The 23,709-nt window shown below is 50.8% G+C and overlaps 1 protein-coding gene across 1 annotated transcript in view; it reads left to right on the forward strand.

Moving 5' to 3' along the window:
* Window positions 1-893: 893 nt before the first annotated feature.
* ST8SIA2 (ST8 alpha-N-acetyl-neuraminide alpha-2,8-sialyltransferase 2) overlaps window positions 894-23,709 on the forward strand; it is a 72,428-nt gene continuing 49,612 nt past the window's right edge. The window contains exon 1 of the mRNA XM_086364762.1: window positions 894-1,348. Coding sequence (XP_086220888.1) covers window positions 1,251-1,348 — 98 coding nt within the window. The 5' untranslated portion in view covers window positions 894-1,250. The remainder of the gene's footprint in view (window positions 1,349-23,709) is intronic.

Below are 23,709 nucleotides of genomic sequence, written 5' to 3' on the forward strand. Positions count from 1 at the left end.
TCAGGATTGTTACCATTAGCACAAGAAGAAGCAAAGTTGGGTAATTATCTAATTCCTGTAAAACTTAATGGGGCCCTTCCCACCCCAGGCTAATGGGTGATGCAAAATGTAATTTGAGTTAAGCGGTCTAAGGCTGGGGAAGTGTAACTATTCAGCGGGAGAGGGGGATATTACCCCTTGTGGAGGCAAATTTTCTAGCAGACCTTTAGATCAAGGTAGGATCCCCCCCGGGGGGTATTGATTTTGCCAGAAGAGGGCAAGAGCTGGGAAGATGAAGCCCAGCTCAGAACTAGCACCCGTAGGGCCCAGGCAGGGTGAGCGCTGTGTCTGCCACTGTGGACAGAGGAGCCATTCCGGTAGGAGTCGGGGATCTAGCCAAGGCTCCAATAGCTCAAGCAACTCAGCGAGCCCTCTCTGGACCCAGTCTCCTTGGGTCTGTCAGCGGAGACCAAGAGGACCGCCTGGCGGGGCTGATTTCTCTCGGTGGGGTGGGGGGCGGGGCGAGCACCTCACCCACAGATTGCAATCAGCGTCCCCGCCGAAGTTGGCCTGTCTCGGATGTCTTCTCCCCTCCCCTTCCCCCACCACCCCTCCTAATTCGTCAACTGCTGAAACATCTGCCTGGCTGAAACCAGCTCCTCGCCGCGCGCCGGGGGCTGTTTCCAGGTGTTGGTCTTTGTGTTGGGAAAACTTTGCGAGAAACCGAGGGCGCTGGACAAAGATTGAGAGAGGGAGGGCGTTTGCCAGGCGGTGGGGCACGCCGAGCGGTGCGCGCTCTTCCCTGGGGCTCCGCTTGGTACCCGGACGCACGCGGTGCTCCGAGCCCAGCCTCCCTAAGCGGGGAGTGGCTGGCTCCGGCCACATTCCTGCGCCCTCGGGAACGAAAAGAAGGCAGGCGGGAGAAGCAAAGGCCGAAGGCTGGACACTGGAGTTGTCTAGAGTGGGAGGAGGAGAGCAGGGGCGCGGAGCGAAGCTGTCAAACTGCGCGCGGAGCCCCGTGCGGGGCGGGGGAAGGGAGGGGAGGGGAGTGGAGAGGAGGGGCGGACGCGAGCTGAGAGCGAGCGAGCGGGCTCGCCGCGCCTGAGCAACCCTTGTCTGCTGCTGCCGCCGCCGCCGCCGCTGGCCCGGACTCGCCCGGAGCGCAGCGTGTCTGCCCGGCTGCGCGCCGAGGCTCTGGCGCCTGCCGCTGCGCCCCCCAGCTCCAGCTCTTCTCGCCGGCCCGCGCGGGTCCCGGTGGGCGCGAACCCACCATGCAGCTGCAGTTCCGGAGCTGGATGCTGGCTGCGCTCACGCTGCTCGTGGTCTTCCTCATCTTCGCAGACATCTCGGAGATCGAAGAAGAAATCGGGTAAATAAATAGCTGCGCCGGGGCCCGTGCCGAGCCCGGGCGGGATCTCTTCCACACCCCTGCACTCTGTATCCACCCTTGCACCCGCTTTGTTTGCGCGCCGCGCCCCCCTGTCGCTCGGCGGGAGAGGTGGGGAATGATTTGGACCCGGGGTGGCGGTGCCGGGGGCCCGGGACTGTCTGCGCAGCGGAAGGCGGGGGCGCGGCTGCCGCGGAAAGTGACCGGGCCGGGAGGACTGGCAGCCTCCAGCTGGCCCGCGTAGGGGAGCAGACTCGCCCACCCTGCCTCCCTTCCTCGGCCTGTCCGCGCGCGTTGTCGCCGGGGTCGAGGGAGGGCGCCGGGGAGTGTCTGGGGCGGGCGGAGAGGCCGAGAGTGGAGGAGGTTGGAGTTTCTTTGTCTCCGGCTCGGCCGCTTTCTCGCCTTAGCAAAGTGGGCAGGGGGCGCGCGGGGATCTCTGTGCTGGGGGAGGGGATCCCCGGGGCCAGGGCGAAGGGCGGGGGCTCTCCACGGGCTCCCAGGAAGGCGAGGGTCCCCAGGACACCCAGATACGCACACGCGCCTGCCCGGGAGCCCAGCACTGGGGCGCGGGCTGGTAGGAGCGCGCAGGGGTTAGCTGTCATCCCTTCCCCACCCTCACCTGGTTTTGGACGTTCAGCTAATTCCGCCGCGCCCCCTGCGCCCCCGGGTTCCTGTGCGCTCTGGTCGCGGACACGAGACCTTTGGGCAAAGTCTATACCGCCCCCCGCTTGTCCTGGCTGGGGATTGGGGCGGGGCGGGGGCGAGGGGTTCCCAGGCACACGGTCCTGCCCTCGCTTTTCTCCCGATCTCTCTGAGGGCGGGACCGCGAGCCCCAGTCCTGGCACAGGACTTCGAGGAGTGCGCACTCGCGGCGCGGGACGCACCCGCTGTGGGTCGGGGAGGCTGAGGCTCGCGCCCCGCCCCGCGGCCGCCCGCACGCTGGCCAGCCCTTTTCCACAAAGAACCTCCACCCCGCGGTGGGCAAGTGTGGGGAGGGGGCTATCCAGGGTTCTGAGAGGCCCTTTGGAGAGCTTCCTGGCCCAGGGCAGAGAGAACGTGAGGTCACAGAGTGGGCAGAAAGTCCCTTCTTCCGTGGGGCTAGCTTCGGGCAGGCTCCCTCCCGCTGGTCCCGCGCCGCGCGCGCCCCTCCATTGTCCCGCTGGGTATTTCATTCACTCTCGGCGCTAGTTGAGGGCCGGCCGAGCCGACAGGTTCCTCGGAAGGGAAATGCCAGCCCTGGCCCAGAATGCCAAGGCCCTAAGGACCGAAACCCGGGGCGGTCGCCACTGCCTGTTCTCGCCTTTGCTCCTCGCCCCTGCCCGGGTTGGCAACCCCAGAATTTCTTCTGGGAACTCCACTGCTCTTCAAGAACCCCGCTCTCTTCCTCTCCCTCCTCCTCCTCCTCGATTTCTCCAAGAGCTCAGAAAACTTTCCCAAATACTGTTCACGTAATACACGACAGGCTCCTACGCGGAGATAAGAGAAACGCTCCTTTCGGTAGCTGTTCGTCTCAAAACTGGATCGGAAAGAAAATCCGGCAGGACAAGTCGGGGTGAAGGAGGACGCGGTTGGGAGGGCCTTCCTCTCGGCGCCCCCCCCCACTTACACACACACCCATTCTCCCCCAAGATGTGGGCTCTGCGTGGCCCAGGCCACTTGCTGACCTTGACCCGCGAGGGAAGGAACAGCGGCTGCCCATTGTGCTGGGAAAACTTAAGAGCTGGGCGCTGTCAGGCCTTGCTCGCTTGTCCCTCCACTGAACTTTTACCGAATTTCTTCCAGAGGCCAGTGACTTTTAATTTTTTTAAACGCGATCAGGAAATCACTTTGCATATAATGCTGCGCTTTCCTGCCAAATACCTTGTAAACCCACTCCCCACCTTAGGTTGTTTCAATAGGGTATCCGGAAATAAGCTCCAAAATGGGAGCTAAGAAGGGCACTTACCATATGCTCAAAAGCCAGGGCTCCTCCGCTGTGGGTGTTTCCTTAGATCTGTTTCACTGGGATTGGGAAAGGGGCGCATTCCTGCTTGGGCCCACCGTGGGGAAAATTGTCAATCAAGTCAAATGTGTTATCTCGTGTGGCACTACCCACCCCGCCCCCCAGCTCCAGTGCCCCTGTCCTCAGGCTGAGCCCTGGCTTCCTCTCCCTCAGCCCTCCTCCAGTGCCACCCCCAGTCTGCCCCACACAGGGTTCACTCATCTGGGATTTGCCATGACTCGGGGAGGAAGAACATGGAGCAGAGGACCGGAATCCAAGCTTACAAGCCCTCAGTCACTTATTTAATCTTTGGGAGCACCCCAACTTTGGACAGCCAGCGGGGGCTCAGTGCAGTAAGTGCCCTGGCACAGTAGCCAGTGAAGGGCACCAGGCATCGGACTCCTGTCTTCCTCAACCTATGCCTTGCCTTCCTGGGAGACCCGGAATCCAACTTCAGACCATGGGGCTATGGCGCCAACCCTGCCTGCCCTTCCCCAAGTTTATATTGACCTGTGCTTCGAAAGATTGCAAATCACCCACCAGTGCTGGTCCCTGGGAGAAAATAGAGGTTCTGTTAAAGGATGACTGTTTCTGGAAGACAATGGTAGGACCCTGTGATCTGTTAGGAAGGAAGGGGAAAAAAAATATCTCTTTTGGAGTAAATTTTCCAAGGATTAACAAATGAGAAGTAAAAGAGGAAAGACGATTTCATGTGTGTTATCTAGAGGAACAAAACTGAGATACATTTTTGCTAAGCTCTTGATTCCTTTTAGTATTAAGCCTTTTGATGTGGTGTTCTCAGAAGTTCTGTCCTGCCCAAGGAATCGTCTAAAGGGTTGCGAAGGGCACGGCTTTCTTCCAGGGGCTATTTCCCTAGAGACACATCTCTTGCTAAGTAATGATTTTCACAGTTCCGTTTCTAACTTACTTGCTTGTGGAAATGCCTCCCTGGGGTTGAATGGGAAAAGAAAATGTAAAAAGATGGGTTCTTTGCAAAGATTTCGAAGAGTGAATTCAAATTCTCAATCAGAGATTGGGTGAAACTTTGGTAAAAGCTCCCATCAACTCAGGCAGCACCCCCAAATTTTAGAGTCCACTGGACAAAGTCATAAGCCAAACTTTTTCTGATCATCCCCTGAGCTTTAGTCTTGAGTGTAACCTTCAAGAGAGAGTTGTGAGCATGGCTGTTGTGACCACCATGGTGGGCTCAGAAGCTGACACACAGAAGGCATTCAGTAAGCAACTGTTGGATAAATATCCCCTAGGGTCTGGCCCAGTGATGGACATGCACGGCATCTTTAGGGAAGGCTAACAACTCAGTCTTGGAACAAAAAGGGAGTGTAGGGTTCCCTTAAGAAACCCCCTCTCTTTTTGTAATTGGGGTAAATTTGACCCAGAGAAGTAGCATCACTTACCAAAGATTACACCCTGGCTGGTTGAGGACAGAGCAAGCCTGCTCGTTTGAGCTGGTCTCCTCATTTATAACCCCATGCCCAGTCCCCAAGTGAGTTCTCTAATCATAAAAGAATAACAGAACTCTGGACAAACAGGATGTGCACGCATGCTGATGTGCACGCATGCTAAGTCGCTTCAGTCGTGTCCGACTCTTTTCGACCCCAGGTACTGTAGCCCACCAGCTTTTCTGTCCATGGAGTTCTCCAGGCAAGAGTACTGGAGTGGGTTGCCATGCCCTCCTCCAGGGGATCTTCCCGACCCGGGATTGACCCGCATCTCTTAATGTCTCCTGCATTGGCAGCTGGGTTCTTTACCACTGGGAAGCCCCAAAGAGGATGTAGCTAGTAATAACAGTAATAATAATAATAGAAAGCATGGCAGTGGCAAAGATGAAGACGATGATGGTCATTAACGTTTATTGATTTATTGAGTGCTTGAAGCAAGAGCTATTCCAAGGGTTTTGTAGATGTTAACACGTCATCCTTGTGGAAACCCAATGGTCCCCTACTAAGTGGCCCAAGAGCTACTATTTGTTGAGCACAAATAGTGCCAGACACCATACTTAGTGCTTTAAGGCACTGGTTCAGGGACTTCCCTGTCGATCCAGTGGTTAAGACTCCGTGCTTCCACTGTGGGGGTGAAGGTTTGATCCCTGGTTGGGGAACTAAGATCTCACATGCCCCCAGGATTATTTTTGGCATAGGAAGATCAAAAAATAAATTTAAAAAATGAAATCAGTAAATGACTTTTAAAATAAATAAAATGTTAGTTCACTCAGTCCTCACCACACTTCTTGGAACTAGCTAGGTACTGTGGCTACCTTTAGGTCATCAGTGAAGACACCGAAGCTCTGAAAGACTGTATAACTTGCTCATGATAAAGCCAGTGACCCTAATTCTATGAGAAGCCAAAGTCTCTGTCTTGATTGACACCCTAGACTGCCCTTTCTCTGAATTCTTTGCCTCCTGTAGTGGCATTACAGAATAGGTCTCAGAACTGGCCTTCCTAACTCATTTCACTGAGTTCTTCCAAAGGTCCAGTTTCCCTAAGGATGTGGTCTGACTTAGTAGTAACCACCCCTGCGCCAGCAGTTTAGAATGAGGACAGGTGAGTGATGAAGACTGAGAAGGACTTGGGGCTCGTCTCCCAAAAGTGCCCCCGGTCCGGTCAGGTTCAGTGTGGCAATGTCCCCTGGTTAGCAGACAAGTTCACTGGCCATGAGCTTGAGCATCCCAGACTCTCGGGTGGGGCCTGGGACTGAAGCTTCTGAAGGAGGAAAACTCCCATTCCATTGCAACTCTGATTCTGATGTCAGCTGAATGTACCTTCCTCACTTCTACACACCATGTGATTGGACATCTGGACTAGGGCTGACAGTACAGATGCTTAACAACTGGTCCCTCTAGGGCACCGCCCTCTTAGAACGGACATCTGATTGGTCAGAACTGATGCCGTCTAGTACATCATGGCCAGGGTCCTGGTGCACCCCAGTCAGACATCAGACGCTGTCTGGGAAGGTAATGAATGAACCAGCTCTGATCATCAAACCCGTGAGCTGGCAACTACTGCCGTAAGCCAAGGATGAGTGAGGTGCACCTTTTGGTGGATGAGTCCGGGTGGGGACAAAAGGAAATGACCTTGGACAGTTGCTGTCCAGGCACTCCGTAAGAAACACACATACCTGTACAAGATGAGGCAATGTTTGTTTTTTTTTTTAGCCCAATCTTCACCCCACTCCTCGTGTACTTTGCTCAAGTATAAACATGATTGGAGGATAAAATAGGACAGAAAGAAAGTCTGGTTTTTAACTGACTTGCTCCAAGTCCTTGTTGCCAACTGTTCCTAGCATCAAATTTAAATTGTAAATAGATATCCTTCTTAGAAACCAATTCGCCACTCAGGGCCTCTTTCCCCTTGTAAAGCAGGGTTGCTAGGTTTTAAAATTGCTTAGGTTTTACAAATTGGGGATGTTGTAGATTACAAATTATAAATACTTCTCAGAGAGAGTAGAATTCTATAAAGGCTCCCATTGCTTTTAGTGTGGCATACAAGATAATACGTAATCTGGCCCCTGCCTCTCTCTTCAGTCTTCCTGGGCTCCAGCCATTCTGTATGGCTCACAGTTCAGTGGAACATACCATGACTTCAGGCAACTGTGCCTTTGCACGCGCACTTACTGCTTTCTGGAACAACCTTCTTGCACACACTATTCTTCCTGACCTCACCCATCCATCCTGCCTTCCTCTGACTCCTCCTTTAAGGCTCAGAGCTAGTATCACCTCCTCTGCAAAGCATTCCGGGACCCCAGACCTTCCTTGGACCGTCTGGTGTAGCTGCTCCTTCTCTGTATACCTTTAGCATCCCAGTATCCTATGGAGATGGACTCAATGATTATGTTTTCCCCGCTTCCCTGGCCCCTAGTGATAAGTATTGCCATTTAGTTGCTAAGTCATGTCCAACTCTTTGCAACTCCAGACTGTAGCCCACCAGGCTCCTCTTTTCATGGAATTCTCCAAGCAAGAATACTGGAGTGGGTTGCCATGCCCTCCTCCAGGGAATTGTCCTGACCCAGGGGTCAAACCCACATCTCCTGCATTGGCAGGCAGAGTCTTTACCACGGAGCCACCTGGTGATAAGTATATGGTTTAGTAAATAGAACCCATAACGTATTTTTAGAATGAACAAACTTGGGCCTCAGTTCAGTCCAGTTGCTCAGTCATGTCCAACTCTTTGTGACCCCATGGACTGCAGCACACCAGGCTTTCCAGTCCATCACCAACTCCTGGAGCTTGCTCAAACTCATGTCCATCCAGTTGGTGACGCCATCCAACCGTCTCATCCTCTGTCGTCCCCTTCTCCTCCTGCCTTCAGTCTTTCCCAGCATCAGGGTCTTTTCCAATGAGTCAGTTCTTCGCAGGTGGCCAAAGTATTGGAGCTTCAGCTTCAGTATCTGTCCTTCCAATGGATATTTAGGACTGATTTCCTTTATGATGGACTGGTCTTGGGCCAAGCACGTGGGAAATACGAGCATTCACCCTTCTGCTCCCAAAGGTCTGTGTGTGTTAGTTGCTCAGTTGTGTCTGACTCTTTGACACCCCATGGACTGCAGCCCGCCAGGCTCCTCTATCCATGGGATTCTCCAGGCAAGAATATTGGAGTGGGTTGCTGTATTCTACTCCAGGGGATCTTTGTGACCCCAGGGATTGAAACCAGGTCTTTTGCATTGCAGACGAATTCTTTACCATCTCAGCCACCAGGGAAGCTCTCCCCACCAAAGGTCCACAAATTGTAAAGCAATTAAATACCCTCCACTTGCTCAGAAAGCCCCTTGCTTTTCACTATATGTGTATCCAACATGGAGGTCAGAGCCCAGTTGAGGGCACAGTTTTGTCATCTCAAATGTTGGGGAGTGGGCCATGGGAATGAAAGGAACTTTCTAGTTTGTAAAAGAGGGGGACCCAGTGGTAAGGCTCCTGCTGCCAGTTTAGATAACAAAGCAAAGATGTAAAGCTCCACTTCTAAGACCCTGTCCAGTTTTTTTTTTTTTTCTCCAGAGAAGCTCTTTCTAGCTCTGCCACTGCCTATAATGCCAGCACCCCCACCATCCTCCTCTTGCCTGGAAAGGAAGTGCCCACTCTGCCCATCTTTATCACCGTAATGGCCTCCACACTGGCAGTGAGAGCAGACTTGAGGCCAGCTGTTTCCTTCCATTGGCTGGCCCCCGGAAAGGATGCTGAACAGAAAGGATGTGCTGTGTGTTTGAAACATTGAGGGAGAAAGAAATAAGAGGTCAGATTGATGCATTGATGCCAAGTTGTGTACGACTCTTCGCAACCCCATGGACTGTAGGACACCAGGCTTCCCTGTCCCTCACCGTCTCCTGGACTTTGCCCAAGTTCATGGCCACTGATTGATGTGCATCATCTCAAAGATTTTCTCTATGAAGCACCTTTAAGTTGTGTTTTGATTAACACTGGTCAAACCAGGGAATCCTGATGGTTCGGCCAAGACTTCTAAGCAGCTGCGAGAACCCTCAGTGGGATTCAGGAGCCTTGCACCTTTCAGCTGCCTCAAGCAAAAATGACTTCATGAGGCAGGTGGAAAGATACAGTGAAGAGAGTTGGGGGGGTGGGGGTGCCCTTCCCTGGTGAAACAGTGGTTAGGTATCCGCCTGCCAGTGCCGGGGATACGGGTTCGATCCCTGCTCAGGGAAGATCTCACATTCTGCGGGGCCAACTAAGCCCGTGTGCCACAACTTTTGAAGTCTGTGCTCTGCAACAAGAGAAGCCACTGCAATGAGAAGCCCACGCGCCGCAACCAGAGAGTGGCCCCCACTCGGCACAACTAAAGAAAAGCCTGCATAGCACCCCAGACTTGGCACAGCCAGTAAATAAATACAAAGAATGGGGGTGGGCAGGAACATGAATGCCACTGGGGGCTGGGGCTGGTCAGGTGGCAGTCTCCTGTGAGGAGATGGGCACAGATCCATGTCTCCAGGAGAAGCCCCAGGGTGAGACACTGGGGTGCCATGTGCAAGTAGGGAAACCATCCCCTGTGTCTGAGTGACTGCTGGTCTGGGGCTTGTCCTTAAGTGCTGAGATTAGTCACTCTCCTGGGCGGCAGCTGGGCTGGTTTTAAATTCTCCCCAGTCTCCTGCAATTCGTCACTTGGCTAGGAAACTGCCCAGTGTCCTGACGGGACCTGTTTGTCCTAGCATTTCTTAGCTTCAGCTGTCGCAGACTTTGCAGTGGCAAAGGGAACTGCTCCAGAGGTGTCTGTATTCCATGGTGGCAGGGAGTGGGCTCCTCCCAGACACTTCTACACTTGGAATCCTGGTTGGCTGCTCCGGGAAACCCGGAGTCCCTGTGTGGGTGTGTGTTTGAGTTCGGAAATTGCTCTTTGAGAAAGAAGCTCTCTGCTCTGTCACAGAGTTCTCCAGCATTTGGCTATCATTATTGCAGGAGCAGGGAGGCACACAGCTCTGGTTCCTGGTCCCCTTTAAAGGCTCAGGGCTGCAGTTTCTCCTCCGCCTCTTAGTTGATGGTGGCAGGCTGAAATGACCCTGAGGTCAGCGGTTCCCAATGCTGATCTGCAGATGGGCGGTGACCCAGAAGGAAAAAGGAAAGAGAAAATAAGAGATACAATGTAGCCATGACGATTCTGTTAGTTTCAAGTTTTCAACCTGTCATTTTCTGAGAACTCAGCTATCTTCTGAGATGATGTTCTTCTTTTGGGTGTTAATGTCCTTTCTTTCCTGAAAGAGGGTGATGGTAGATAGTAGTGTTACATTTTTCCTAAACTTAGCCCCAAACTGTGTTTTTGGACCAGTGCAGTGGGGGATCTTAGTTCCCCACCCAGGGATCGAACACAAGCCCCCTGTGCTAGAACCATGGTATCTTAACCACGGGACCATCCTGGAAGACCCTCAGCCCCAGTGTTTTTGGAAATGTTATTGATGGGTGAAATCTATAGTTTGGGATCTGAGTTTACCTTGAAGAGTAAACAGAGGCATTGCTTCTAGAAACAGGGGCTCACTCCTCACACATCTTTTCTCAGTGGAGGCTGACGGCAGCAAAGAATAACAATGGTCTTATTTATTTATTGGTGTATCTGTCGCGTGCATATGACAGCCTAAGCACCTTAGCTCTGTTCGCACCTGTAATATTCCCAGCAGTTCTATGAGGTCCATGTTGTTATTACCTCTGTTATGATGATGATCAACCTGAGGCAGAACAGTTAAGCAACTTGACCAGAGTCACACAGCCAGTCAGTGGCAGAGCTGGGGTGTGAACCCAGGTTCCAGTAAATCAGGAGAACAATCTATAACTGATGTATGAAATGACATCCAGTGAGGGAAATATACATGCTCATTCCCCCAAAGGATAAAGCTGGGAAAGAGAGAGGTCCGCAGGAAAGAGAGAAACCCAGGGAACAGCCACGCTCGAGGAGAGCTCTGGAGACAGGATGCCAGAGGCGGGGCTGTAATGGAATATGGCAGCCCGGGAGATGGAGGCGATTCAGGGTGGCCGGCTCCACGGCATCTTGTTTTGGATGGTGCTCCCCATGCCACCTTCCCTCCTTCCCTCTCCCCCAGCCCTCTCCTTGCCCCCACCAGGTCTCATCAGAGTGGCTCTGCAGCATGTTTGTTTGATCAGCTCACTATAGGAGACACACACACACACACTGATGGAAGAGAAAAAACAACACAAATGATTAAAGCCTGGAAGAATTTTTTTCTGGGGAAAGACAGAAGGGCTAGGGTGGTCAGCTTCCTGGATCCTGGCAAGGAAGGAAGGAAGCAGGTGGGGAGGAGACTTCTGCAGGGAGGTTGTAGGGGCCCAGGGAGTCTCTTTCCTAGGGGCTTATATTGTACTCGGAGCTGCCAAGTTGGTTCATCTACAGATGAGGGACTGGAGGCCCAGAGAGGGACCAAGTCTTGCTGAGGTCACACAGCCAGTAACAAGGAAATGAGATGCCAATCAGCTTTGCCCAACTGCATCACCATGCCCTTCATAGTCACTTCTGTGTCCCGGAATCACTGGGCTGCCTGCGCCTGTTCCCCCTGCCTCCCGCCTCCTGCCCTGGGCCATTTCCTGTACCACAAAGACAGTGTGCAAAGGGAAACTGGAAACACTGGGACTTCAGCAAGGGCTCACGGATGGTCAGATGAGCCTCCTGAACACCATGGCAACCCCATACTTGGGTGCAGCATTTCAGCTCCTGTTGAGAAGAGGCACACACCCTTGGACAGTCCAGTGATGTGTGGGTGCTTGCCGTTAGGTTTCCCATCTCCAGTTTCAAGCACAAGAATATCGGCCGCGCTCGGAGGAGTGATCCGCAGGATTAATTCACATCTTCTTGCTTAGTAAATGCCAGAGTGGCTTAAATAATGGAGCGGGGAGGCTAAGACACCCAGAGAAAATGAGCTGGTAAACTGATCGGGCAGGTGACCTGCATTTGCTCTTCTCCTATAAGCAGCAAACCCTCTCCCACTGCACTCTGAGGCTCCTGAGGTTTGGGAGCTGAATTTTAAGTGGACTCTGCCTTATGTACAAACTACACCCCAGTCCATAGGCTTTGTTCGAAGGAGAGGTAAAGAGAAGGGCGGGAGAGGAACCCACAGTGGTGTGAGGGTCCTGGCCGGAGCTGGGAGCCTCTTCCACCGGAGCAGCAGCGCAGCAGCCCTCTGACAAGTAGCTCCTTAAAGAACAGCCAGCCTTGGGGATGGAGCCAGCCCAAGGTGTCACAGCCCCATCCCCAGCCTACGGGCACCCAGGCCAAAGCTCTGCTCTCCAGCATCGTTAGAATATGACTCCCTCAGATCTTCATTGTAAATCTCTCCCAGCTGCCAGCCTAGGGCCTTCCTTTTCTCCTGTCTGTAAGAACTGGGGCTTCCCTGGTGGCTCAGATGGTAAAGAATCTGCCTGCAATGCAGGAGGCCCAAGTCAGGAAGATCCCCTGGAGAAGGGAATGGCTACCCATTCCAATGTTCTTGCCTGGAGATCCCATGAACAGAGGAGCCTGGTGGGCTACAGTCCAGGGGGTTGTAAAGAGTCGACTGAGTGACTGGCACCCACACAAGAACTGGCAAGTCTTCCTTACGAGCCAGACTCAATGTTCATGCTTTGAGACACTGGACCGCACCTTTGGAGCCCCTGGGAGCTGCTACGGGAAGACTAAGGCAGTGATCACTGATGACATACTTATTACCTGTGTGACCTCAAGGCAGGTGGCTTCACTTCTCTGAGCCTCAGTTTCCTAAACTTTCTAAAGGAGTTAATAGTATCCTATTCATAGTGTTCTGAGGCATCAGTAAAATATAACTGATGGGAATGTAAAATGGTGCAGCTGCTGTGGAAAACAGTAGGGTGGTTCCTCATAAAATTAAAAATAGAAGTACCATCTGACCCAGCAATTCCACGGCTGGGTACATACTGCAAAGAATCAAAAGCAAGGATCTGAACAGGTATTTGTACACTTGTGTTTATAGCACTATCATTTTCAGTAACCAAAAAGTGTCATCAGTGGATGACTGGATAAGCAGAATGTGGTATATACGCAAGAAAGGAATGCTGCTGTTATTCAGTCGCCAAGTCATGTCCACCTCGTTGTGACTTCATGAACTGCAGCACGCCAAACTTCCCTGTCCTTCACTGTCTCTCTGAGTTTGCTCAGACTCATGTCCAACAAGTCAGTGATGCCATCCAACCATCTCATCCTCTATCATCCCCTTCTCATCCCTCTTTCAATCTTTCCCAGCATCAGGGTCTTTTCCAATGAGTCAGCTCTTCGCATCAGGGGGCCACAGTATTGGAGCTCCAGCTTCAGCATCAGTCCTTCCAATGAATATTCAGGACTGATTTCCTTTAGGATTGACTTGATCTCCTTGCAGTCCAGCGGACTCTCAAGAGTCTTCTCCAGCACCACAGTTTGAAAGCATCAATTCTTTGGCGCTCAGCTTTCTTTATGGTGCAACTCTCACATCCATACATGACTACTGGAAAAACCATAGACCAGATGGACCTTTGTCAGCAAAGTGATGTCTCTGCTTTTTAATATGCTGTCTAGGTTTGTCATATCGTTTCTTCCAAGGAGCAAGCGTCTTTAATTCCATGGCTCTTTAATTCATAAAATAATGTAGTACCAAAAAGCATATGGGGAAGGAGCAGAGGGAGAAAAAGAGGAAAGAACTGGTACTAGAATTAGAGAAACATCAATGTGAACCATTACTTTGTTATGAGTATATTTGGATACGCTTGCCAGAGGGGGAGGGCAAATTCCCAACGCCTGGGATTTAGGACTGTGTATGTACACGTAAGTGTATGTGCAAACACACACTTTTTGTGGACACTGTAAATACTCATTGGCCTGCCTTCCTGTCTAACTTCAGTGGAAGGACCCATATGGCCTGGTAAAAGTCTAAACTGCATGGAAGTCACGGAGTGGTGGGGAAGGGGAGCAGGGGGAAGGAAGGGGAGGCCCACGATCTAGGCAGACAACCCAGATCGCCCCCCGTCCCAGACCAGGTTCCCAGAGGCCCTTTTCCTTACCACCTGTGTGTGAGTAGCTTTTGTCAGTGTCTGTGTCTCAAGGGTGAGTCTGAACAGAGACCCAGAATGCTCATCCCCAGAGATCATCCTGCTGGGCTGGGACTTGCTGAGAGGCAGCTGTCTATCCCCTTTCAGGCTCAGGCCAGACAACGCCCATACAACCACAGACCTGAGCTAGTGCTGTGCTTTCCAAGGGCAGGAAGTGCCAGAGCTGGAGGTTGTTACAAACAGTGCTGGCCCCACCCCCAAGCTTCTGATTCAGCAGGTGGAGCCTGAGAACTGGCCTCACTAACAAGTTGCAAGAGATGCTGATACCTTTGGCCCCTCCCTCCGAGAACCCCTACTGGGAGAACCATTGAGCTAGAGCCTTGTCAAAGTGTTATCCTTGGCCCAGCAACAGGGGCCTCATCTGGGGTTTGGGTAGACAAGCAAAACCTCAGGCCTCCCCCTGGAACCCACACCTGATGAAATTGAATCTGCATCGGAACAAGACCCCAGGCAAATTGTATACACGCTCCCTGCATTGGTGGGAATAATTGGTCTCCTGGCCTTTCAGCAGAGCCCCAGCCCAAGGCAAAGACCTTGACCCGTCAAACCAGGGGAAGGTTGTCTGAGGATCCCTGTTGCCCATCAGAGTTGGCCTTCACCCTTAGATGGATGTCAGAAAAATCAATAATGGTTATTATTACAGCCAGATGCCTGTGTGCACACCAGGAGTTTGCATATGCTATTTCACACATGTATTATAAAACCCTGGACAAGACTTCCCTGGTGGGTCAGTGGTTAAGACTCAGCTTTCCATGCAGGGGGGCACAGGTTCGATCCCTGGTTGAGAAACTCAGATCCCACCTGCCACATGGCAAGACCTAAAAAAAATACACACATTAAAACCCTGGAAAGAAACCATTTTATGGATGAGTAAACAGACTCGTGTAAAGTAACTGCTTAATCAACACAAAAAAAGAACTGAATTTCATCAAGGTCTAGCTGGTCATTTCCAGAGTGTCAGGGTTTAGCCCTGTGGATTAACCTGCTTCTCTTTCTTTCCCCTCCCAAAGTGAGGCCCTGGCAGTGAAGTATGGCAAGAAGAAATCTTAAACAAGTGTTGAATTGACGTTTTAAGTGAACTTAAGGAGGCTGCAATGTCTGTACCAGAATAACCTTGATCCACGGCTGGGGCAAGTGATAGAAATTTCCAGAGAAAACTGCTCAGCCACCTGGCCTGTGTCATTAAACCCCTTCGTGCATTTGGCCTGGATGTGATCATTCACACAGCTGATGGCCCCACTTCACAGTTGGCACGCGCAGTAACAGTTCCCTAGAGTTCTTGGGGTTCCTGAGTGGTTTTGGTGGCCTGCCCAGCCAGCAATCCAATTCCAAACTCCATTCTCAGTTATAAAAAGCAGAGGAATTGATGAGGGAGGCCTCTAGGGGTGATCGAAGGCCAGTAGAGGGGAGCCTTTTAAAACCAATCTGCTACTTCAGATAAAGACAGCCTCGAGACAGGCTGGAAGCCAGGAATTTAATTTTATTTATTTTTGCCGTTAACTTCTATTTAGGGCAAGGGATATTGGTATTCTATTTATGGCAGTGATATTAAGGGTTCCTTTGATGATAAACTCATTTATGTTTTTAAGTGAGTCAGTTTAAAGAAAATACTGTCAGTAAAGTGGGATCAGCAAAACACATGGAGGTAGACCCAAAAATGACTGAAGTTGATGCCGTGATGTTGTGCTTGCTTGACTTCTCTTTGGGACCATTATCTGCCCCCTTGGCAGCAGAGCCGTGACAAGTCCTTGTAGAACTTCTACAGAGGGTGAGTGAATCTTCCATAAAAGTACCTAGTTCCAGATACAATGTCTCACTGTATCTGGGAAATTGCCCAGTGCACAAAAAAAAGAATCCTCCAGTGAAACAGTATTGTGGATGACTCAAAAGCAAGGACGGTTGAGCTCCTGCGCAGCCCCCAGCAGCACTACTAGGTGAGACCCCCTCCACCCCGTCCCGGCCCCCCAGGCTCCCAGCATCCTTTGCTGTTGCTGCTCGGTTGCTTGAGTCGTGTCCAACTCTTTGTAGACCCCATGGACTGTAGCCCACCAGGCTCTTCTGTCCATGGGATTTCCCAGGCAAGAATACTGGAGTGGGTTGCGATTTCCTCCTCCAGGGGATCTTCCTGACCCAGGGATAGAACCCATGTCCCTTATGTCTCCTGTATTGGCAAGTGGGTTCTTTACAGCTAGCACCACCTGGGGAGCCCTGTTTTTCACAATTCACGTTTCTTGCATGGTGCCTTTCCTGCCTGCTAGACTGTAGCTTTAGGAGGGCTAGGACCATTTCAGATCTGTGCTGCGTTGGTTCAGTACTTTCAGCCCCTTGCACAGTGCCTGGCAGAGAGTAAGTGCTAGTTTGGAGAACAAAGAAAGTAAGGAGGGAGAGCGGGAAGGGGGAGTCAGTTCCAGAGAAATGCTCAGAACAGCCCCTGCCACCCGCCTTCCACAATCATTTATTTATTCCTTTCCATGGTCAAAGAAGAGAAAATATAGTGGGTTATATGGGCTCCCGTGTAACTGTCTGATTTGAGACCCATTGAGGTCCGTCTGGTTTATAGAGGAAACCTACTTTTCCTTTTTCCTCGATTCCATGGACAAAGACCTGCTCACTGGTAAAGTTTTCTTAGCAGGGTAATTCATGGTACTATACAAGCTCCATGGCCTGGTACGCAGAAGCCAGGGGGATGTGGATGTGGCCAGAATTGGGAATCTAGTAAGCTGGCTCCTGGCAGGCTGAGATCATGCTGATAACAAGGAGATTAATAAGGGTCTGCAACCTCCTCCATCCTGTAGTATCCAGGAGGGTTTTTCAATCAATGCTGGTCTAGCCAGCTTAATGGTACCTAATCTTAAACCTTCTGAAGCTGGAGCATTTGAGAGTTGAGATCAATTGAGATAAAATAAAGTAAAATGTGTTGAACTTTTTGGATTTGGGGTCTTCATCAGAGTTCCATTGTGCGGTGTTGTTTTTATTTTCTGTCTTGAAAATAGGCAGAGATTAGCCACTGGAGAGTGTTGTTCTGCCAGGATCAGATGATGATATATTTGCTTTTGTTCTTCTTTTTCTTCCTCTTGCACAAGATGATTCTTCATGAGGGAAAGATCCATTCCATCTTGTTCATCTCTATATACCCAGGGCATGTCACCTGGTAAATGCTCAAGGACTAAATCTCAAATACAGCGTTTCAGTGTAACCAGCACACTCTGTGCCGTGGGCAACGTCTGCTGGAAGAGTCAGTCTGTTCCCGATTTGGTGCAGAAACAGCAGCCTTACACGGCATCCAAGGACCCTGGAGAAAACCTCAGGAAGGCTCACTGGTACCTGTCACCATGAGCCTTGTGTAGTCATCACAAAACATCTGATTTGTCACATGCAGGGCTCACAAACCCTGTGCAAGATGCTGGTGACATGCAAAGATGTTGTTGTTTAGTCACTAAGTCATGTTCAACTCTTCACGACCCCATGGACTGCAGCATGCCAGGCTCCCCTGTCCTTCATCATCTACCAGAGTTTGCTCAAATTCATGGCCATTGAGTCAGTGATGCCATCTCATCCTCTGTCATCCCCTTCTCCTTTTGCCTTCAATGGTTCCCAGCATCAGGGTCTTTTCCAATGAGTCGGCTCTTTGCATCCAGTGGCCAAAGTATTGGAGCTTTTGCATCAGTCCTTCCAAGGAATATTCAGGGTTGATTACCAACATTTGTTGGATCGCAGAGAAAGCAAAGATGAACTCAGCACAGAAAAAGTGCTTGAGGAGTTTGTGATCTGATGGAGGAGAGAATTCTTGTGTGATGATGAGAAACATGTCATCATCACAGGTGAGTTAAGAGTTGGGAGAGCTGCCACCTCAAGGGCAGGCCTGGAGCTCCGAGGACCTCAATTTCCCCGTCTGTAAATGAGGTTCCAGAAACCAATGATCTTCAGCTCCCCAGCATCACCACTGGATACCTTCCCTGTTGAGTGAGTTCAGACTCGCTGGAAAGATCTAATCCTTTTGCTATGCCTCTAAATTCCTTGCCCTGAAATGCTAGAGCAGGATAATAAATAGGTGCTGAGCTATTTTCACCTACCACCTGCTCTACATTTAAAAGGAAAAAAGTCACTCTGAAGGAGGAGGAAGGCAGATGTACACACGGAGGGTCTTCCACATGCCCAGCATCTCAGTGGGTGTTCTCACATCTCAGTGAAGCCTCTTGATGAGCAGGCAAGATGAACTCACAGCATCCTTATTGCCCACATCTCAGTACCACTTGGAGCGTCATCCTGTTACAGCAGGATTGGTGTTCCAGATAAAGCATGCTCAGTATACCACGCTTCCCTGATGGTAAAGAATCTGCCTACAATGCAGGAGACCTGTGTTTGATCCCTGGGTCAGGAAGATCCCCTGGAGAAAGAAATAGTTACCCACTCTGGTATTCTTTTTTCTTTTTAATTAATTTATTTATTTTTTAAATTGAAGGTTAGTTGCTTTGCAGAATTTTCTTGTTTTTCTATCACAGATTGACAAGAATCAGCCATAGGTATGCCCATGTCTCCTCCTTCCTTAACCTCCCTCCCATTTCCCTCCCCATCCCACTGTGATAGACTGTTACAGAGCCCCTGTTTGAATTCCCTGAGTCATACAGCAAATCCCCATTGGCTATCTATTTTACATATGGTCATGTAAATTTCCATGTTACTCGCTCCATACATCTCACCCTCTCCTCCGCTCTTCCCGTGTCCATAAGTCTGTTCTCTAGTTTCTCCATTGCTGCCCTGTGAATAAATTCATCAGTACCATCTTTCTAGATTCCATATATATGCGTTAGTATATGATACTTATCTTTCTCTTTCTGACTTACCTTTCTCTTTCTGACTTACTTCACTCTGTATAATAGGCTCTAGGTTCATCCACCTCATTAGAACTGACTCACATGTGTTCCTTTTATGGCTGAATAATATTCCATTGTATATATGTACCACAGCTTCTTTAGCCATTCATATGTAAGTGGACATCTAGGTTGCTTCCATGTTCTAGCTATTGTAAATAGTGCTGCAATGAATATTGGGATACATGTGTCTTTTTCTTGCCTGGAGAATCCCATGGACAGAGGAGCCTGGCGGGCTATAGTCCATGGGGTCACCAAGAGTCAGACATAACTGAGCAACTAACTTTCACTTTTATACTATGTTTTAGAAAATATGTGGGTGTGTGTAATAAAATATAGAAAAGCTGGCTTCACTCAGAGCCCAGCTGGAGCATTTTGGAAGCCTTCTTCCTTCAGTCATAATCAGGAAGATTGATTATCGCCAGCAAGCATTTCGGCCTAGTGACAGTCTTTGGCCTCAGGGGTGAGCCTTGCCATGTCATAGAAACAAAAATTGACCATATGGTGCTGACGGCTGATGACTCAGACCTACAGGAGCTCCAGAGAGGAAGCCCACGCAGGGCGGAGAGCAAGAGAGACCTTTTCTGGAGAAGGTGGGATTGGTGTGGGACTTGAAGGAATGGTCCAAGACTTAGCTGCAAGAAGAAAGTTGATGATTCAGATGGGGAGAATGGCCTGAGCCAAAGAAGGTTCACGTGCCCATCAAGGAGCTGCTGCTACCTTTGGGGCTTGGCTGGAGTGGGGGCTTCAGGAGGATCTGAGGCTGGAGGAAAACAGGATAGAACAGAGGGTGCAGAGTCAAGTTGTCAGGGGCTCCAGAACTCAAAAAATGAGATTCTTTGAGGGGCTGCTTTGGTCTAAATTGGGGTTGAAAGATCTCTAAAGAGCCTGTGATACATTTCAGGAGATCCATAGTCGCTCAGTCAAGTCCAACTCTTTGTGATCCCATGGACTGTGGCCCGCCAGGCTCCCCTGTCCATGGGATTTCCCAAGTAAGAATACTGGAGTGGGTTGCCATTCCCTTCTCCAGGGGATCTTCCCGACCCAGGAATCGAACCTGGGTCTCTTGCATTGCAGGCAGATTCTTTACCATCTGAGCCACCAGGGAAGCCCATGGACCTCTTGAAGTTTTAGGCATTTTTGTGGATGGAGGATCCATACATTTTAAAGGATTCTCCAGGGAAACCACAAAGCTGAAGAGGAGCTGCTATGAACAATTGGGACCCTTGAAATGTTTTGAATGTGCAGATTGTGTGTTGCTGAAAGGGGCAGAATCTGCAGGGGACCACCTGGGTCATCTCTAGGAGCAGCATGGAGGGAGGGCTGGGGGGCAGTGGGCTGCGAATGGAAAGGAAGAGAGAATTAGGGAGTCTTGGTTACAGAGACAAAATGAAAACACTCTGGGATCATCCAGGATGGCTGAGCCCACTGTGTGTGTCAGAATCCAGAGGGGTAGCTGTGCCTTAATGAGGAGTTTAACTTTAAACATGATGATTTTAAGAGGACAGAGTTCATCTATGTGGGAATGAAGACATTTAAAAATCATTGAGTCACTAATTATTGGAGCTTAGGGACAAAAGAAGCCAACCAGCCCATTTCCCAGTATTTTCCAGGCATGACAATAACAATCCAAGATGGGGATGGACTTCTCTAAGGTCCCCTAGATGGTAGATAACTGTGATCAATATGTAAGGAATAATATGTAGTAGAGAGATCAGAGCTGAGATGGAGATTGCAAGCCAGCTGGAGGGAGACAATTGAAGCCATGAGTGTAGCCATCTTTAATGTTGCTGAGATCCTAGGATTAAGCTACGAGAGTTGGAAGCAGGAACAAAAGGAGAAAGGCCATGGTGAAGGACCAAGAAGTGCGAGAACCAAGAGACCAAAGCAGTCACCCAGGTGGTGCAGGGTGGGCACGAACACCCCCTGCAGGAGTGTACCTGGGGCGAGGGTGCTCCAGGGCCACCGGCTGGGGCATCAGCGGGCTCCTGGCACCAGGAGGAGAAGGGGACAACAGAGGATAAGATGGGGGGATGGCATCACCGACCCGATGGACATGAGTTTGAGCAAGCTCCAGGAGTTGGTGATGGCCAGGGAGGCCTGGCGTGCTGCAGTCCATCGAGTCGCAGAGTCGGAAGCAACTGAGCGACTGAACTGAACTGGTGCCGTGTGAGTGATTCCTTTCCTCGGTGTGGTGAAGTGATGCGAAATTTCAGAGAGCTCCCTGATCAAAGCGGGCCGTGATTACAGTCCAGCCTTGCCAGAGGGTTGAGAAGCAAAGAGAAGCAGCAGGTCAGGGGCAGAGAAGAGTCAGGAGGAGAATGTTTTACAAATAAAAAAGCGTATTTGTAAACATAAGGTAAAGAAACAACGAGGGAAGAGAAGGCAAGTGGGAGGTTGTAGGAAAATGCCACAACCTTGAGGCAAAAATGGGACCAATAAACAGGTGAGGATGAAGATTCACAGGCCATCTTAGGGGGTGAGGAGGTCCCAGAAACAACATAAATTTTCAGTAGGGAAAACTGGGATGCATTAACACATCAGGCTCCTCTTGCTTTGGGACCCTGGCTTGTGCACACCCTTCTGCCTGATGCTCTTCCCATAGCCCTTCTGAGGCTGCCTCCCTTGTATTTTAGGGTTCTGACAAAATGCCACCCCCCAATGAGCTCTTCCCTGCCCACTCCCACATACACCCTCAGTCTTGAATCACTGCTTCTCCTGGCTCCTTCTTAGCGTCACCCCACATATGGCTGAGTGGCTGTGATTATGTTCCTTTGTTGGGGTGTTTCCTGTGTATGCGTATGTGAATGTGTGCTTCTTGTCTCCAAATTTCAATTTTAAGCACCTTCAGAGTGGAGACTGTCTCCATCCCCCACCATGAGCCCAGAGCCCAGTCTGGGGCCCATTACAAAGTAGGGGCTCCATGAACACAGACTTATTGGAACAAAAAGAAGAGAAGGCCTCTTCTCAAAAAGGTTTACCGGGAACAACAATGAAAATTAAATAAAAGCAGGACCTGCCAAGTTGTTTACACATACTCATCTCTTTTACCCTAAATGGTTTACTCATTTTAAGGGGTAAGGAAGCTCCATTTTAAAAAGTCCGATACTGAAGGGAGAGTTAGAGATCTTATCAAAACCTGTGTTCTTTCTGGCAGCCTCATTTTCTAACAGTTTTGGGTCAAAGAGGCATTTCCATCAAGAGAACTAGAGGCTAGATCTCGTTCTCTGGTCCCTGAGGCCAGGTGCTAGGTAGGCCCGTTCTCGCCGGCAGCATCACTCTTTGAATGTGCCCATAAAAAGTGTTCACATGCGGGTGTTTTACTAGGTAGGAAAAAAGGATTACATTTCCTGTCCACTTGTCACTCCACTGCGGTCAGTCCACTGGGAAGTCTACAAGTAAAGAATTTTCTTTGCATCTTTTTTATTTACTTCCGGCCTCACTGGGTCGTCGCCACTGCGCGTGCGCGTTCTCCAGTTGCGGTGCGGAGGCCTCTCAGTGCAGGGGCTTCTCTTGCTGCGGAGCACAGGCTCTAGAGTACAGACTCAGTGGTTGGACACACGGGCCCAGGGGCCCTGCACGTGGCATGGGGAATCCTCCAGGACCAGGGATCAAATTCGAGTCTCCTGCTTTGGCAGGCAGACTCTCAACCCCTGGCCCACCAGGGAAGTCCCTTCTCTTTGCATCTTGATTATTCTAAGCCCCAGGGAGGGGCCAGGGTGTCCCCCACTTCACCCTGGCCTTCTCCCCCAGCATTTCCTACAGGAATGTGATAGCAGGAGAAATGGAAAGAGGATGAGGCGCTGAGGGAGCCCCCAGATACGGAGCCCTCAGTGAGAACTTGGGCCACTGTCCCCTGGGCACCACCCAAAGCTACCAGCCCAGACCCTGGAGGTAGGGAGCCTGTATCTGTGATGCCGTCTTGGGCCCCAGCCCACCCTGGACGTCAGGACCAATGCTCAGGGCAAAAAGAAAAGCAAAGGAGGCAGTACCCTGTTAACCCACCTTTGTTCCTCTCCCTTGTGCTTGTTTAGAACAGAAACCTGTTTCCCAGCCTTCTGCACAGCCTGAACATCCTGTCTGAAGCTGCTGGAAACATTCCAAGTATTAGGGCCAAAGTCTCCTGGATTGAGGGGGTAGGAATCAAGTCGGATGGGGTGACCCCAGGTCCCTTGCACACTCCCTGTGTGGCTTCACACCACTTCCTCATAGCTGCGGCAGGTGGTGGGAGGTGGCAGGGGATGTTGCAGGCAGGTGATGTTGTGAGCATTTCTGGAGTCAGGTATGGTGTCCCAGGTAGAAGGACCGCCTGGCCCTGCTCTCTGGCTTCTTTTCAGGGTTTGCTCCTGTTACAGTGAGCCCCAGCTGTGACTGAGCTCAGGCTTTCACCTCTACCCCCACTCCCACCTTTTGCAATAGTTCCTAATTTGGTGATGATCCATCAGACAGAGTTAGCGTCAAATCCTGCAATTCTTGGATAGGATGCGTAACATGTCTAGGCAAAATAGGGGTCATAAAAAGGCCCACCTCTTGGGGCTGCAATAGGGACAAAAGGAGAAAAATCCACAGTGAGAACTTGGTCTGTGTCTGCCCCGTGGTAAGTGCCCAGGCAGTGTTAACTCCATGATGGTCACTCCTCTACTGTCCACCCAAGCAGAGTCCTTCTCAAGCCCCCATTCAGACACCTGATTCAGCATCAACCTAGGCACAGCCTTGGGTGCCACCATCTTCCCTACGCCCACCTGTACCCACCCCCTACCTGCTACCATATGCAATGGGTTTTTGGGGGGTAAAGTCAGTTTCCCTGCCCTTAAGCATCAGGGCTGGAGTTTATTTTCTCCACCCTCAACTCTGGCCCTGGGCTTTGCTGTCTGGGCTTTGCTCCAAAGCAATCCGAAAGGAGCTCACAGAGAGGACCTGAAGGACAGATTCCGTCCC

Source organism: Bos grunniens, chromosome 21 (assembly GCF_055505025.1).
Source record: "Bos grunniens cultivar Pamir isolate PY7600 chromosome 21, Bosgru_T2T1.0, whole genome shotgun sequence".
NCBI lineage: Eukaryota > Metazoa > Chordata > Mammalia > Artiodactyla > Bovidae > Bos > Bos grunniens.